Genomic DNA, 11,790 nt, shown 5'->3' with positions numbered 1-11,790 from the left:
CTAATATATATTTTATCTATTATTAGATATCTATATTTAATATTAATTAGAATGTAAACATTTATATTAATTTATATTTATTATATTTATATTTATATTTATATTTATTATATTTATTTATTATATTTATATTTATTATATTTATTTATAATTATATTTATATTAGTTTTTTTATGAAAAACACAAATATTTATCTGACACAGATTGGATAACATATAGAGTTTTTCTAAAAATTGTTATCAAGGATTAGAAAATCTCTAGTCGATAGCCAATCAGAATTAGAGAATTTCTGGTCGGCAGCCAATCAACTTGTCGATCAACTGAAATGTCAATCTTGGTTATGCGTATGTTTAGCGATCAGCTGATATCTGATTAAATCTGATATTCGTATTGTCGAATTGTGCAGAGTTTTAGACAATGGCATTTCAGGATTATTTGTATAAATATTATTTATATTTTTTTTGAAAATAATACTCTTTGAAACGATGGCGCAAAATGATCAATTAAACTTTCCTAAAAAAACAAAAAAATTATAAATTTATATTCGTGTTGTTTACTTTTGAAATAGATTTGAGGTAAATGAAATTATATATTGTTATTTTTTATATCAGAGATAAGATGTAAATTATAAGAGATTTATAACATAATATAATTATTAATATATTTATTTACATCTTGTTTTCGAACTTTACTTTATATTTTAAGCTCTGGTTAATTTTTAAGACTAAATTTCTAGATTTTGATTTTACACATTATTTTTTGATATAATTTATATATATATTGCATAATATAATATTATATGTATGCATTTGGATTTACATAGGTTTATTTAGTAGCTAAGATGACCTCAATGTTTGATCAGTACGAGCAAGCTTCTCAGCGTTCCAAGCAAGTGGTTGCACCACCGATTCGTCCAGACATTGTAAGTTTTTATTATTGAATATTAATTAATAACATTAATATTTAATTATAAACATTAAGATACAATTGTAATATTATTTTACAGAGCACAGCAGGCTTTATTCAAATGAAGCTGCAAGATGATGGGCCAATATTTACTAAACAAAAAGTTAACTTTTTGCCATCCGACAAAATTCTTCACTTGGCTGTTAGCAGCAACACGATTGTGATTGCTATGGCTAACAACATCTTGTTGCGCATTGATATGAAACAGCCTGACAAAACTGAAGGTGTGACAACTTTTTTTTTATTAAGTAATAATAACAATATATAATCTTGTAATGAAAAATTGTATTATAAATGTAGATATTTAATTTGTGTAAAGATTAATTAATTTTTTTTATTTACTTGACATTAATTATTTCTTTGTATTTAATTATTAAATGGAGAGCCTTATATTTTTGCTTACAGAAATCGACATTTCCAAATATGCATTGAGCATGAAGATGTCCAGTTTGTTTCTGGATCCATTGGGCTACCACCTATTGATAACTCTAGTGCCAAGACATGGAGATAGTCCACCTTCGGAGATATTCTACTTGCACAGGAAGACGACAAAGCTCAAGCAGGCTGGCAAGTTCAAAGGTCATGAAATCACTGCGGTGGGCTGGAACTTTTCCAGCACCTCAGAAACTACCTCTGGTCCAATTTTACTGGGCACTTCCAAGGGTCTGATCTTCGAAACTGAGATTGGACTGGATACTGACAAGATTTTTAATACAAGTTTGGAGCAATATTGGCGTCAGGTATTATAATATTTACATACAAATCGCACATTATTCCCTATACCTACCCTTAATCTCTCATCATTATCACTATTCATTGTTAACAAAGCTTCCGAATTACCTGCCTCTTTATGGTGCAAAAGAGGTGGGAGGATTGGTGAGTTCATGTATTCTTCTCTTCTACATTGTTATATATAAATTAATATTTATTATCTATAAATTTTTATATGTAAGTTATATATAAATTACATATAAATTAATATATATAAATTATTGTATATAAATTGATATATATAAATTATTATATACACATTAAAAATATATTTTAATATAAATTATTTGCGTGCATTTAAATATAATTTAAATTTATTTGAAATAGTATGTGAAATATCTTTGATTTGTTTAGGTATTTGACCTGGGGAAAAATAGTAAGCCTCCAATCACTGGAATAGAATTCCACAAAATACCTAACTCGGATAAATATGTGATTATTGTGACTACACTTATGCGCATTTATCAATACATTGGTACTATTGGCAATCCCGAAGAGAAACCTCTCTTGCAACAAGTATTCTATAAATATCTGAATGCGCAAGGTAAGAAAAATATATAAAAGTCTATATGAATGATGTTAATATTTTAAATCAAACTTGTAAGAATTCTGTAAAATAAAGGAAAAGGTTGTTTAATTTTCAAAGAAATTAAAAGAAAAACATTGTTACATGTTAAGGCTACCTATTTTAATAAATGAATACATATTTGTTGCAGAGAGTTTCAGTGAAGTGATAAATTCTCTGCCATATTCCAAAATGCAATTCTACTATCCATCTTTGGGTGTTTTACCAAAGTCATTTGGATGGTTGACAGAGACTGGTATTTTATATGCCCAGGTATAATTATGCTCTATGGCATTTTAAATTTCTAAAAATTATAAATCTAAATATATATCTCAATCTTTTTTACTCTCTTGATTTCTTTCTTGAATTTTCCTTTGTATTTAATTTATAACTCTTTAAAATTTTTATAACTTTTTTATTTCTTATAATAACCAGTTAAGAAATAGAAAAAGTACAAAAATAAGTACATAAAATATAAAAAGAAGATCAAGATTGTATGATGATTTTAGGTGGATCCGAAGTCGGATACAAACGTACTGATCAATCAGCAGATGTTGACGTGTCCGGAAACAAGTTTAATGGGCAGCAATGTTTCACAAACCAGTTCGGTACCATTATCCTTCGTATTGACGGAATTCCACGCGTTATTGTTATATCCAGATCATGTAAAGGGCATATCGCTCTTGAATCAGGAACTGATATTCGAAGATATTTACAATGATGTATGTGAATTTTTCAATTATATTTAAATTACAATTTATATTACAATTGCAGCTCATTAAGAATTAGAAAATGAAAAAAATTATAATTAAAATAACAATACTTAATTATTATTAATTGTAATAAAATGTAATATTACATAGCGCATTATAGCTAAATCTTCTCGCGAGATAATTAAATACAAACTGTGTACGTGTCATTTAATTATGTTTAGGCGATCGGCAAATTAATTGGCATCACCAAGGATCCCGCGACGAGATCGATTTGGGCTTATAGTGAGCGAGCAGTCTTTAAGTACAGAGTAACCAAAGAAGATAGGAATGTTTGGCAGGTAAAGAGAAAATAAAAATAACACTTTAGAAATGATGATAATATGGATGTGTCTTGTCCAGGTGTACGTTGACAAGGGTGAATTTGAGCTGGCTAAGCAGTATTGTAAGGACAATCCAGCGCACATTGATCAAGTACTCATCAAGCAGGCAGAGATGCTTTTCAAAAACAAAGAGTAAGTAGATTTGTGTTTAAAAGTGCAAAGTATTCTTTCTTCAAAATATCATCTAGTATTATCAAATATGTAATCCAAATTTGAATATATTATAGGTACGAGAAGAGTGCTCTAATATATGCTGATACTCATTCTTCCTTCGAGGAGATTTCATTGAAGTTTCTGCAGGAATGGCAAATTGAAGCATTGAAAACGTTTCTGCGTAAGGTAAATTAAATATAAAAATTATATTGATAAGTGTAAGAATCACCCAACACTTCTGTTCCTATTACAAGTAAATATTGAATACATAAACATGTGTAAACGTTATTTATTTCAAGAAACTCGACGGTTTAAAGACTCAAGACAAAACACAGATAACAATGATTGTAATTTGGGTGACGGAGCTGTTCATGAACCAAATGGGGGCCTTGCGCAGTAGCAACACATCCTATCTTCACGATTCGCAGTACATAGAATTACAGAAGCAGTTTGATAGCTTTCTTGCCATTCCTAAAGTCGAGGTAAATAAAAAAACAAGAACGGATTGTAAAATATAATTTAAATATATATATATATATATATATATATATATATATATTTGTTATATATTGCATTTTTTTACACTTTTGGCACTTTATAAATTAATTTGACTTATAAGTTTAATTAACTTTAACACTAATCAGAGCTTTTTTGGATGCTTAGGAATGTATAAAAAGAAATCGTAGTACGATATACGATTTGATGGCCAATCACGGCGACAAGGACAATCTAATACGTCTTACAATAATGCACTGCAACTACGAGGAGGTGATTCGTCAGCATCTGTACAAGAATAATTATCTGGAGGCGCTTGGAGTACTCAAAAGTCAAAATAATAAAGATCTCTTCTATCGATTTGCGGGGATATTGCTGCAAGAATTGCCACGGCCTACGGTAGCTGTTTTGATCTCACAGGGATCATCGCTGAAGCCAGCAAAGCTTCTGCCAGCTTTGGTCTCGTGCAACAGTGATGAGAAACATGTAAGAAACAAGTTATTACTCTTACATAATAATTTAGAAATTATATAATAATTTCTTTGATAATTTATCCTTTTTTTCTATAGGCGAAAGAAATTATTAAATATTTGGAGTTTTGCGTGTACAAGCAGAGCTCGCAGGAGCAAGCAATCCACAATTTCCTTCTATCATTGTACGCGCGTTACAAACAGGACGAAGTCATGCGATATATAAGTTCTCAAGGTAAATATCTCGCACGTTTTATGAATCTGCTTCAATTATAAATAAATTGATATATCTCTTAAAGTTTTTATTACAAATGTTAAAAAAGTTTTTATTATAAATTATAATTTAAAACAACCTTTGAGATGATCTATTACTGTTAATTCCAGGGCAAGATATTAGCATGGTGCATTATGATGTGCATTACGCATTACGATTGTGCCAGGAAGTTGGCTTGACAGAAGCCTGTGTGCAGTTGTCAGCTTTACTCGGTTTGTGGGCTGCTGCAGTTGATCTCGCGCTTACAATCAGCGTCGATCTCGCTAAACAGATTGCCGCTATGCCTTCTGATCATGATGACGAGCTAAGAAAGAAATTATGGTTAAAAATAGGTAAATCAAATTTATTATTAAAAAAGTCTCGTAAATCTGAAACTTATATTATATATATATATATATATATATATATATATATATGGTATATAATTATAATAAATATATAATAAAATAAAAATATATATATTTGTTTTAAATTATTGCTAAATAGATTATTGTGCTGTGTTGCAGCGGAGCATGTGGTGCGAGAAAAAGATGACATACAGCAAGCAATGGAATTTTTGCAGCACTGTGATTTAGTTAGGATAGAAGATATTTTACCATTCTTTTCTGATTTCGTCACAATTGATCATTTCAAGGAAGCTATTTGCAATTCTCTACAGGTACAAATTAAAACTTTGTGAATATATGCAATTAGATTTAAAAAATTAATTTCTTGTTACATTTTGATTTCAAAAACATTTCGAGAACATTCTGTATTATTAATTTTAGCATACTTTGACTTTCTATATATATAGTGATAATTTTATATAAATATTTGATCACAAAAAAGATTGTGTATACTGTGAGAAAAGTGAAGATTATAAAAGAAAGATAAGAGAACTTTCTTTCTATTAATTTTTCTTTTAATATGTAATAGGAATATAACCAGCATATTCAAGATCTTAAGGAGGAGATGCAAGAAGCTACAAAGGCAGCAGAACTAATCAGGAAGGACATTCAAGCCTTTAGAACCAGGTATTTGACAAATAATTTTTTAAAATTATTTTATTTCTTTAGTCCAATTCAATTTATTAACATCTTATTTCATATAAGATGATTGTTTATTACATTAATATAACATTATAAATGTCGTATGTATCGCACATTATTTCTATTTTGTATCTAATTATCAATCTACTTTCTTTCAGATGCACCTTTGTGCATGCAAGGGACACGTGCAACACATGTGAGGTGCAATTGCTGTTGAGACCTTTCTATGTCTTTCCTTGTGGTCATAAATTTCATAGTGATTGTTTGGTGGCGGCGTTAACGCCGATGCTGTCTATGGATCAAAGAACGAAACTGGCGGATCTTCAACGACAATTAACTGCTATCTCGAATCGCCCCGAAGACACCACCTCGATGACATCCGTGTCTTTATCTACGAGAGACCAAATCAAGGCCGATATTGACGAACTGGTCGCCTCGGAATGTCTCTACTGTGGAGAGCTTATGATAGAGTACGTTTTGTAAATACCGCGTTAAATAATTTAAAAAAAAGTATTAAAATTTAAAGATTATTCGTAATTATTCGTATCTGAGAATAATTTTGGATCTTAATGAATCTCAATGCGATTATTTTACTATTTGTATTATTGATTATTTTTCTTACAGGTCAATAGACAAGCCATTTATCGAGGAGGAGGATTATGAACGTGTGATGAAGGAGTGGTCATAATAAAGCTTCTGTGTAAAATTTGAGAATTTTTTTAAAAGAAGAAATTAATTATGACCTGTGTGATAATCATGACTTGGCCATAAATCAGCCATCTCAAAGTTGACGCTTCGAGTTCTGGTATGATTTTAAAAATTATATTTTCTTTCGTAATTATGTACATAATCGAAGATGTGTGAATTTAAGAAAATCCAAAAGGCTACATATTGAACTCCAACTTCAAACTTTTATTCGCGATTATTATAATTTAGAATATTAACGATTATTATAATTTATATGTATATTAGAATTATAGTCGATTTTTTAAATCTATTTTAGATTTTTCTCTATTCCAAGTCAGTTGTTTTTCTCTAAATTAGAAATCTCTTTTTATATTGCTCTTTCACTATTCACATTCGCGAAATTAGAACAAAATAGATGGTGCAATATTTTTATTCAACATAAATTTCATGTTATATTAGAATGAAAATGCATATTCAATCTTAGAGCAGAGGAGATATTCCATTTTAATGATCTTATTATAGAGAAAATCGACTGCATAATTGAAATTCTATATTTAATTATTTTATAATAATACGCTTAACTGTTGCAACAAACAGACTCAATAATTGTAATAAATTTAATTGTTCCAATCGACTCTTTTCATTCCCACTATCGAATAATTCATTTTATTCGCATACTCAGAAATAAATTTAAATGGTTTAAATGGTTACACAAACTATCAACGTTGAGATCAATACTCATGCCTCATAATATATTAATATTTTTTTATGATATTATCTTCAAACTCTTTGAACATTCACACACCAATTGTTACTTTGCAGTTTAAATAATTGTATCATTATGTATTAATATTAATATCAATGTTTACAGTATTATTATTAAAGATATTTGTTTTCATATAAGTTAATGATGATTAATATAATAGAATTCAATACATCTTTAATTATCAATCACTTTTATAGCTAAATGTTAATAAATTTTTTAACACTAATACACAATATTTCATCACTTAAAATAAGCAAAAAAATACAAAAAATTGCGCAAATAGTTTTCTGACGAAAAAGTTTGTTTTGTAATTTTCAGTACTATAAATTATTGTTAGTTAATTATCTCATTTACAAATATTCGTTTTTTTATTTTATAACTATTTAGATTCAGAGAGAGAGAGAGAGAGAGAGTATATATGCTATTAAAATTAATGCTCAATATCATTTTTTATCTGAAAAGAAACGCAGACTTCGTTTTTCTAATTTCTTTTTTAAAATTAATCTCGAAATATTAAGAAATCTCCATTTCTGCCTTTTTGTTTTTTTTGCTGACAGACTTATTGCCGTAAACGTAGTAACGTAAAGGTTTACTGGCCCATTCCGAACCACAACTGTCGATTCCGATTCTGGCGGATTTGACGATCTTGAAATCTCCCGCTGCGCCATCATCCTCGATCCACAGACCTTTCCATGTACAAAGAGAATATCTGTTGTGTTCCTTGTTCATCTGATATGCAATACAAAGCTTCGAAGGACCATTGCACAGTTCGTGTGGCTTTAGATTGGTTTTCTTCGTCTTCGAAGTGCGCTGATCAGCCATGTATGTGATACCATCCAGAGGCTCGAGAGCTCGGACCAGCACTGCGCATCCGTCACCTAAGATCTTACCAACAGGTGAGATGAAATCTTTTGAAAATATAATAGATTGTAGATACAAACGTACTCTTTTTAATTTTCTAAAGATATTGCAAATGACATTAGAAAAAATGCTCCTTTTCATATAGATAAAGAGGCAATCAAAGAGCGATAGGAATGTATAATTTATTTTTTTATGTTGTAGCTTAGACCCTGCACAAAATATATAGGATTTTGACCTTCGGTGGAATTGGTTTTTTTTTGTTCATATGTTGTAAATTATGTCCTACTGAACGAAAGATGTAATACTCTCAAAACTAAATATTGGATAGTTATTGAGTTACAGCCAGTCAAACAACTCGTAGAATCCAAGTTTTTCATATTTGATTGGCTGTAAATCAATAACTCTATTATTTAGCTTTCAGCTCATTCCAGTTTTTGGTCAGCAGATCATAAGCTACAACATATGAAGAAAAAAAACTAATTCACCCAAAGTTAAAATCCTACATAATGGTGCAGGATCCTTTAAAAGCAAAGAGCCTTTCTTTTAAAGAAAAACTCCTTGAAGACTAAAGATTGAATATTATCATGATTTTCATTTATAATCTTATTACATTATGCAGAGTATGTTATTATATATTATTTAATTCATAATAATAGGGCTACAGTTTCAAAGCATATGCACAGCATTTTAATTATAATTTTTCATAAAAAAATAATCGTTTTTTAATAATTCTAATTAAAAACTGAAAAAACTTTTTGAGCAAAAATATATGTATATTTGTGAAACAAAGATCCGAAATTCATCCTTCGGATATAGATATACTTGTAGACATGAGAAATTCTATATTTAATATCTACAAAACTTTCTTTAATATTAATTCATCGCGACATAAGCATGCTTCTCGTACTCGGGATCTTTATCGCCAACGCTGGCGCTTCCCAGGACATAATATCGCGTAGTTTTCGTACAGTTAACATTATCCGACGCAGAATCTTTGGCCGGTACAGCTACTATGGTAGGAGACCTTACGAAAGGTTGACTCTCGAGCCACAGATTATTACACGCGTAAGCGAGTTTTCGATCGAAAGCGTCCTGCTCGATCGCAAACGCGTCGCAAATCTTGAACGGATTGTCACAAAGTTCGTATTGTTTTAAGCGCGTCACACGTCTCGCGATTTGCTTTTCTCTTCCGTTAGCCTTGCGTTCCATGTTTCTTAGCAGTTCCATATACTCGAGGCCCATCAGCGGTTCCACCGCTTTGATCAATACATGCGCGTTTCCCTCTAAATATTCAATATTATACTAATATAACATTAATAACACATCAATGAATATAGATGATCCTTTAGATAAATGTTCTCTTTTGAATTCGATCCGCACGATGAAACCAAATTCTTCATTTGTTACATTTGATATAATATCAAATTATTATATTAATTGTCGCATTTATAATTGCGTGAGGATTAATTACTCTAGTGGTTGTTTATTTTAAATTTAATTGGAAACCGCCCATGATATTTGCAATATTTTTTTTTAGATTAATTATTAATATAAATTAAATAAACAATATATAATGTTACTTTAACATTTACGTGTTGTTTATTAATTATACTATAATAATATTAATTATATATATATATTATACTTATATATATATATATATATATATATATATATATATATATATATTAGTATAATTAATAAATATATTTTTTAGTATAATTAATCTAGCAAAAGTATTAAAGAATGCCCACCTTGACTAGAGATATTGAAGCAATGGTACATGCCATATGTCATGTAAACATAAATAGTTCCTGGCGGCATGTACATCGGCAGATTACGAGATGTAACTTTATTCTGATAAGTATGCGATGCTTTGTCGATCGCGCCCAAATATCCCTCAGTCTCTACAATTCTCCCTTTGAGGATAGTGCCGTTCTCCAGATACCTTACAAGTATTTTCCCTGTAGAAAAAATAAAAATTTTATTAAACGAATATTGCTAAAATGCAGAATAAAATTTTGAAAAATTATAATACTTTGGAAATATATATATATATATATATATATATATATATATATATATATATATATATAAGCATATATATATATGCTTGCTGTAACAAATTGAACATTTTTATCATTACACATCTTACGTAAGAGAAGCTTAATCCACAAACCTAGGAGTTGCTGTGCTAGTTCCTCACACGGAGTATCAAAGAATTCGTATTGCAATCGATTGGAAGATAGCTCCTTTTCCCAGGGTGTCACAGGAGGATCCTCTAATTGACTCAATTCTTTCTTCATCATCTGTAAGTCCACAACAGCTCTTAGTTTTCCTTTGCCAGGACTCGTGTTTGGTTTCAACTTTTCTCCTATATAAAGTAATTGATTAACAAGAATATCTCTATGGAATCAAGAGTCTTGTAATTAATCAATTACTTAATTTTGTAACCAACCCTTGATGCGAATTTCGGTATTTGGCTCTTTCTGATTACTCTTGGATTTCTTAGAGGATGTAGTAATATGAGCATCGCTTGTGTTACCTGCATGCTTGCTATTTTGATTTTGTAAAGACTTGAAGTTCAGTTTTTGTCTCTCCTTCAATGCCACCTAATGACAGAAAACAATAATGAAAATGCAGAATTGTATGCCATTTTAAATAAAATATTTGCAACTTGGAAAAAACTGCAAATGTTGAACAAAAAATTGCCATAAATTAAATCAATAAAAAATTATTTTGATAATAGTCTATTAGTCAGAAAAGCTTAATTTATTACAAAAATTATAAAATATTATATAAACCATTGATGTTGTTTGGATCTTTGATGTAGTTTCCTCATCAATCTTTTCAATAGTATTTTGCTGCTGAATTTTTGCAGCTGCTCTCGTTCGTTTCATCAATTTATCTTGTGTCACAAATTTAGTTGTCTCACAGCTTTCAATTGTCCGAATATGAAGTATTTCTACAAAAAAATAAAAGGAGCATTAATATCAAAATTGGAACAAAGTTTACAATTGTACTTATTTCGTTATCACAAATAAAAGGATCAAAGACATCAATTCCAAGAAAATGTAAAAGAAATTTTACAAAAATAACAAAAATAGATTAGAAATATTCTTGAATATCTTTTAGTCATGAACATCTGTGTTTATTTCAAGTTTGTTCGACAACGAAGTTTCAAAATTGAACATCGCAAATTCTAATTATATACATTTTCTACAACACTTAAAATATTTATTCGTAAATTTATATATGAAATATTATTGCATAGTTTTACGATTGATTAGTAAGTTTTATGTATCATAAAAATATATTTCTCATTTTTATTTAGCCTAATGTAACGAGATAAAACAAGTTTACATATACATGTAATATTTACATATATTTATACATGCATGCGTATAAATCGTAACAATAAGCAGCAACAAAGCATCCCGCGTGAAGTGACAGATGACAGCTGACAGCTGACAGCCGGCGTTGACAACCGTAGAGAATAAATTAACTAGAAGTGAAACTTGAGCTGCAAGCGAATCCGATCAATCGCGATCAAAATGCTCGACTGTGATTGGTCGACCCACTTTACCATCTAACATTTTCCATACTTCGTGACCTTGAAGTTCCATCCGAACCACTCGCGTAGCCATCTATATAACGCGGA

At 29.7% G+C, this 11,790-nt stretch overlaps 2 protein-coding genes across 6 annotated transcripts; one reads left to right on the top strand and one right to left on the bottom strand.

Moving 5' to 3' along the window:
* Window positions 1-350: 350 nt before the first annotated feature.
* dor (vacuolar protein sorting-associated protein 18 dor) lies at window positions 351-7,132 on the top strand. 2 transcript variants are annotated; one of them, XM_029313110.2, is made up of 19 exons: window positions 351-575; window positions 824-922; window positions 1,007-1,190; window positions 1,372-1,706; window positions 1,795-1,842; window positions 2,092-2,281; window positions 2,454-2,575; window positions 2,812-3,024; window positions 3,237-3,353; window positions 3,415-3,527; window positions 3,623-3,734; window positions 3,848-4,030; window positions 4,212-4,529; window positions 4,613-4,748; window positions 4,898-5,119; window positions 5,294-5,445; window positions 5,703-5,800; window positions 5,974-6,285; window positions 6,440-7,132. In XM_029313110.2, the coding sequence occupies exons 2-19, from the start codon at window positions 842-844 to the stop codon at window positions 6,501-6,503; spliced, it is 3,000 nt and encodes a 999-aa protein (XP_029168943.1). In that variant the 5' UTR covers window positions 351-575; window positions 824-841; the 3' UTR covers window positions 6,504-7,132. The 2 variants fall into 2 exon arrangements, with proteins under 2 accessions (XP_029168943.1, XP_029168944.1); XM_029313111.2 differs by lacking the exon at window positions 1,795-1,842.
* Window positions 6,545-11,639, bottom strand: LOC114938941 (uncharacterized). 4 transcript variants are annotated; one of them, XM_085480493.1, is made up of 6 exons: window positions 11,512-11,638; window positions 10,934-11,094; window positions 10,588-10,741; window positions 10,309-10,503; window positions 9,884-10,093; window positions 6,545-8,146 (listed from the first exon to the last, which is right to left on the bottom strand). In XM_085480493.1, exons 2-6 carry the CDS (start codon window positions 11,027-11,029, stop codon window positions 7,782-7,784), a joined length of 1,020 nt encoding a protein of 339 aa, XP_085336619.1. In that variant the 5' UTR covers window positions 11,030-11,094; window positions 11,512-11,638; the 3' UTR covers window positions 6,545-7,781. The 4 variants fall into 4 exon arrangements, with proteins under 4 accessions (XP_085336619.1, XP_085336617.1, XP_029168945.2 ...); XM_085480491.1 differs by lacking the exon at window positions 6,545-8,146 and adding an exon at window positions 8,753-9,412 and having other exon boundaries at window positions 11,512-11,639; XM_029313112.2 differs by lacking the exon at window positions 6,545-8,146 and adding an exon at window positions 8,753-9,412 and having other exon boundaries at window positions 11,524-11,639.
* Window positions 11,640-11,790: the final 151 nt, after the last annotated feature.

This window comes from Nylanderia fulva, unplaced genomic scaffold (assembly GCF_048542155.1).
Source record: "Nylanderia fulva isolate GAGA-0341 unplaced genomic scaffold, ASM4854215v1 Scaffold15, whole genome shotgun sequence".
In the NCBI taxonomy this organism is placed as follows: domain Eukaryota; kingdom Metazoa; phylum Arthropoda; class Insecta; order Hymenoptera; family Formicidae; genus Nylanderia; species Nylanderia fulva.
The sequence above is the reverse complement of the archived record's forward strand: the minus strand, read 5'-3'. Positions and strand labels throughout refer to the sequence as shown.

What these genes read in the sequence shown, in the direction of transcription:
- dor (XM_029313110.2), top strand. Translation starts at nt 842, where the DNA reads ATGACCTCAATGTTTGATCAGTACGAGCAAGCTTCTCAGCGTTCCAAG. An exon ending in ACAGCCTGACAAAACTGAAG is followed by an intron (nt 1,191 to 1,371) that starts GTGTGACAACTT and finishes TTTTGCTTACAG; the next exon opens with AAATCGACATTTCCAAATAT. An exon ending in ATTCAAGCCTTTAGAACCAG is followed by an intron (nt 5,801 to 5,973) that starts GTATTTGACAAA and finishes ACTTTCTTTCAG; the next exon opens with ATGCACCTTTGTGCATGCAA.
- LOC114938941 (XM_085480491.1), bottom strand. Translation starts at nt 11,029, where the DNA reads ATGAAACGAACGAGAGCAGCTGCAAAAATTCAGCAGCAAAATACTATT. An exon ending in AGATCCAAACAACATCAATG is followed by an intron (nt 10,742 to 10,933) that starts GTTTATATAATA and finishes TTCTGTCATTAG; the next exon opens with GTGGCATTGAAGGAGAGACA. An exon ending in TACCGAAATTCGCATCAAGG is followed by an intron (nt 10,504 to 10,587) that starts GTTGGTTACAAA and finishes TACTTTATATAG; the next exon opens with GAGAAAAGTTGAAACCAAAC.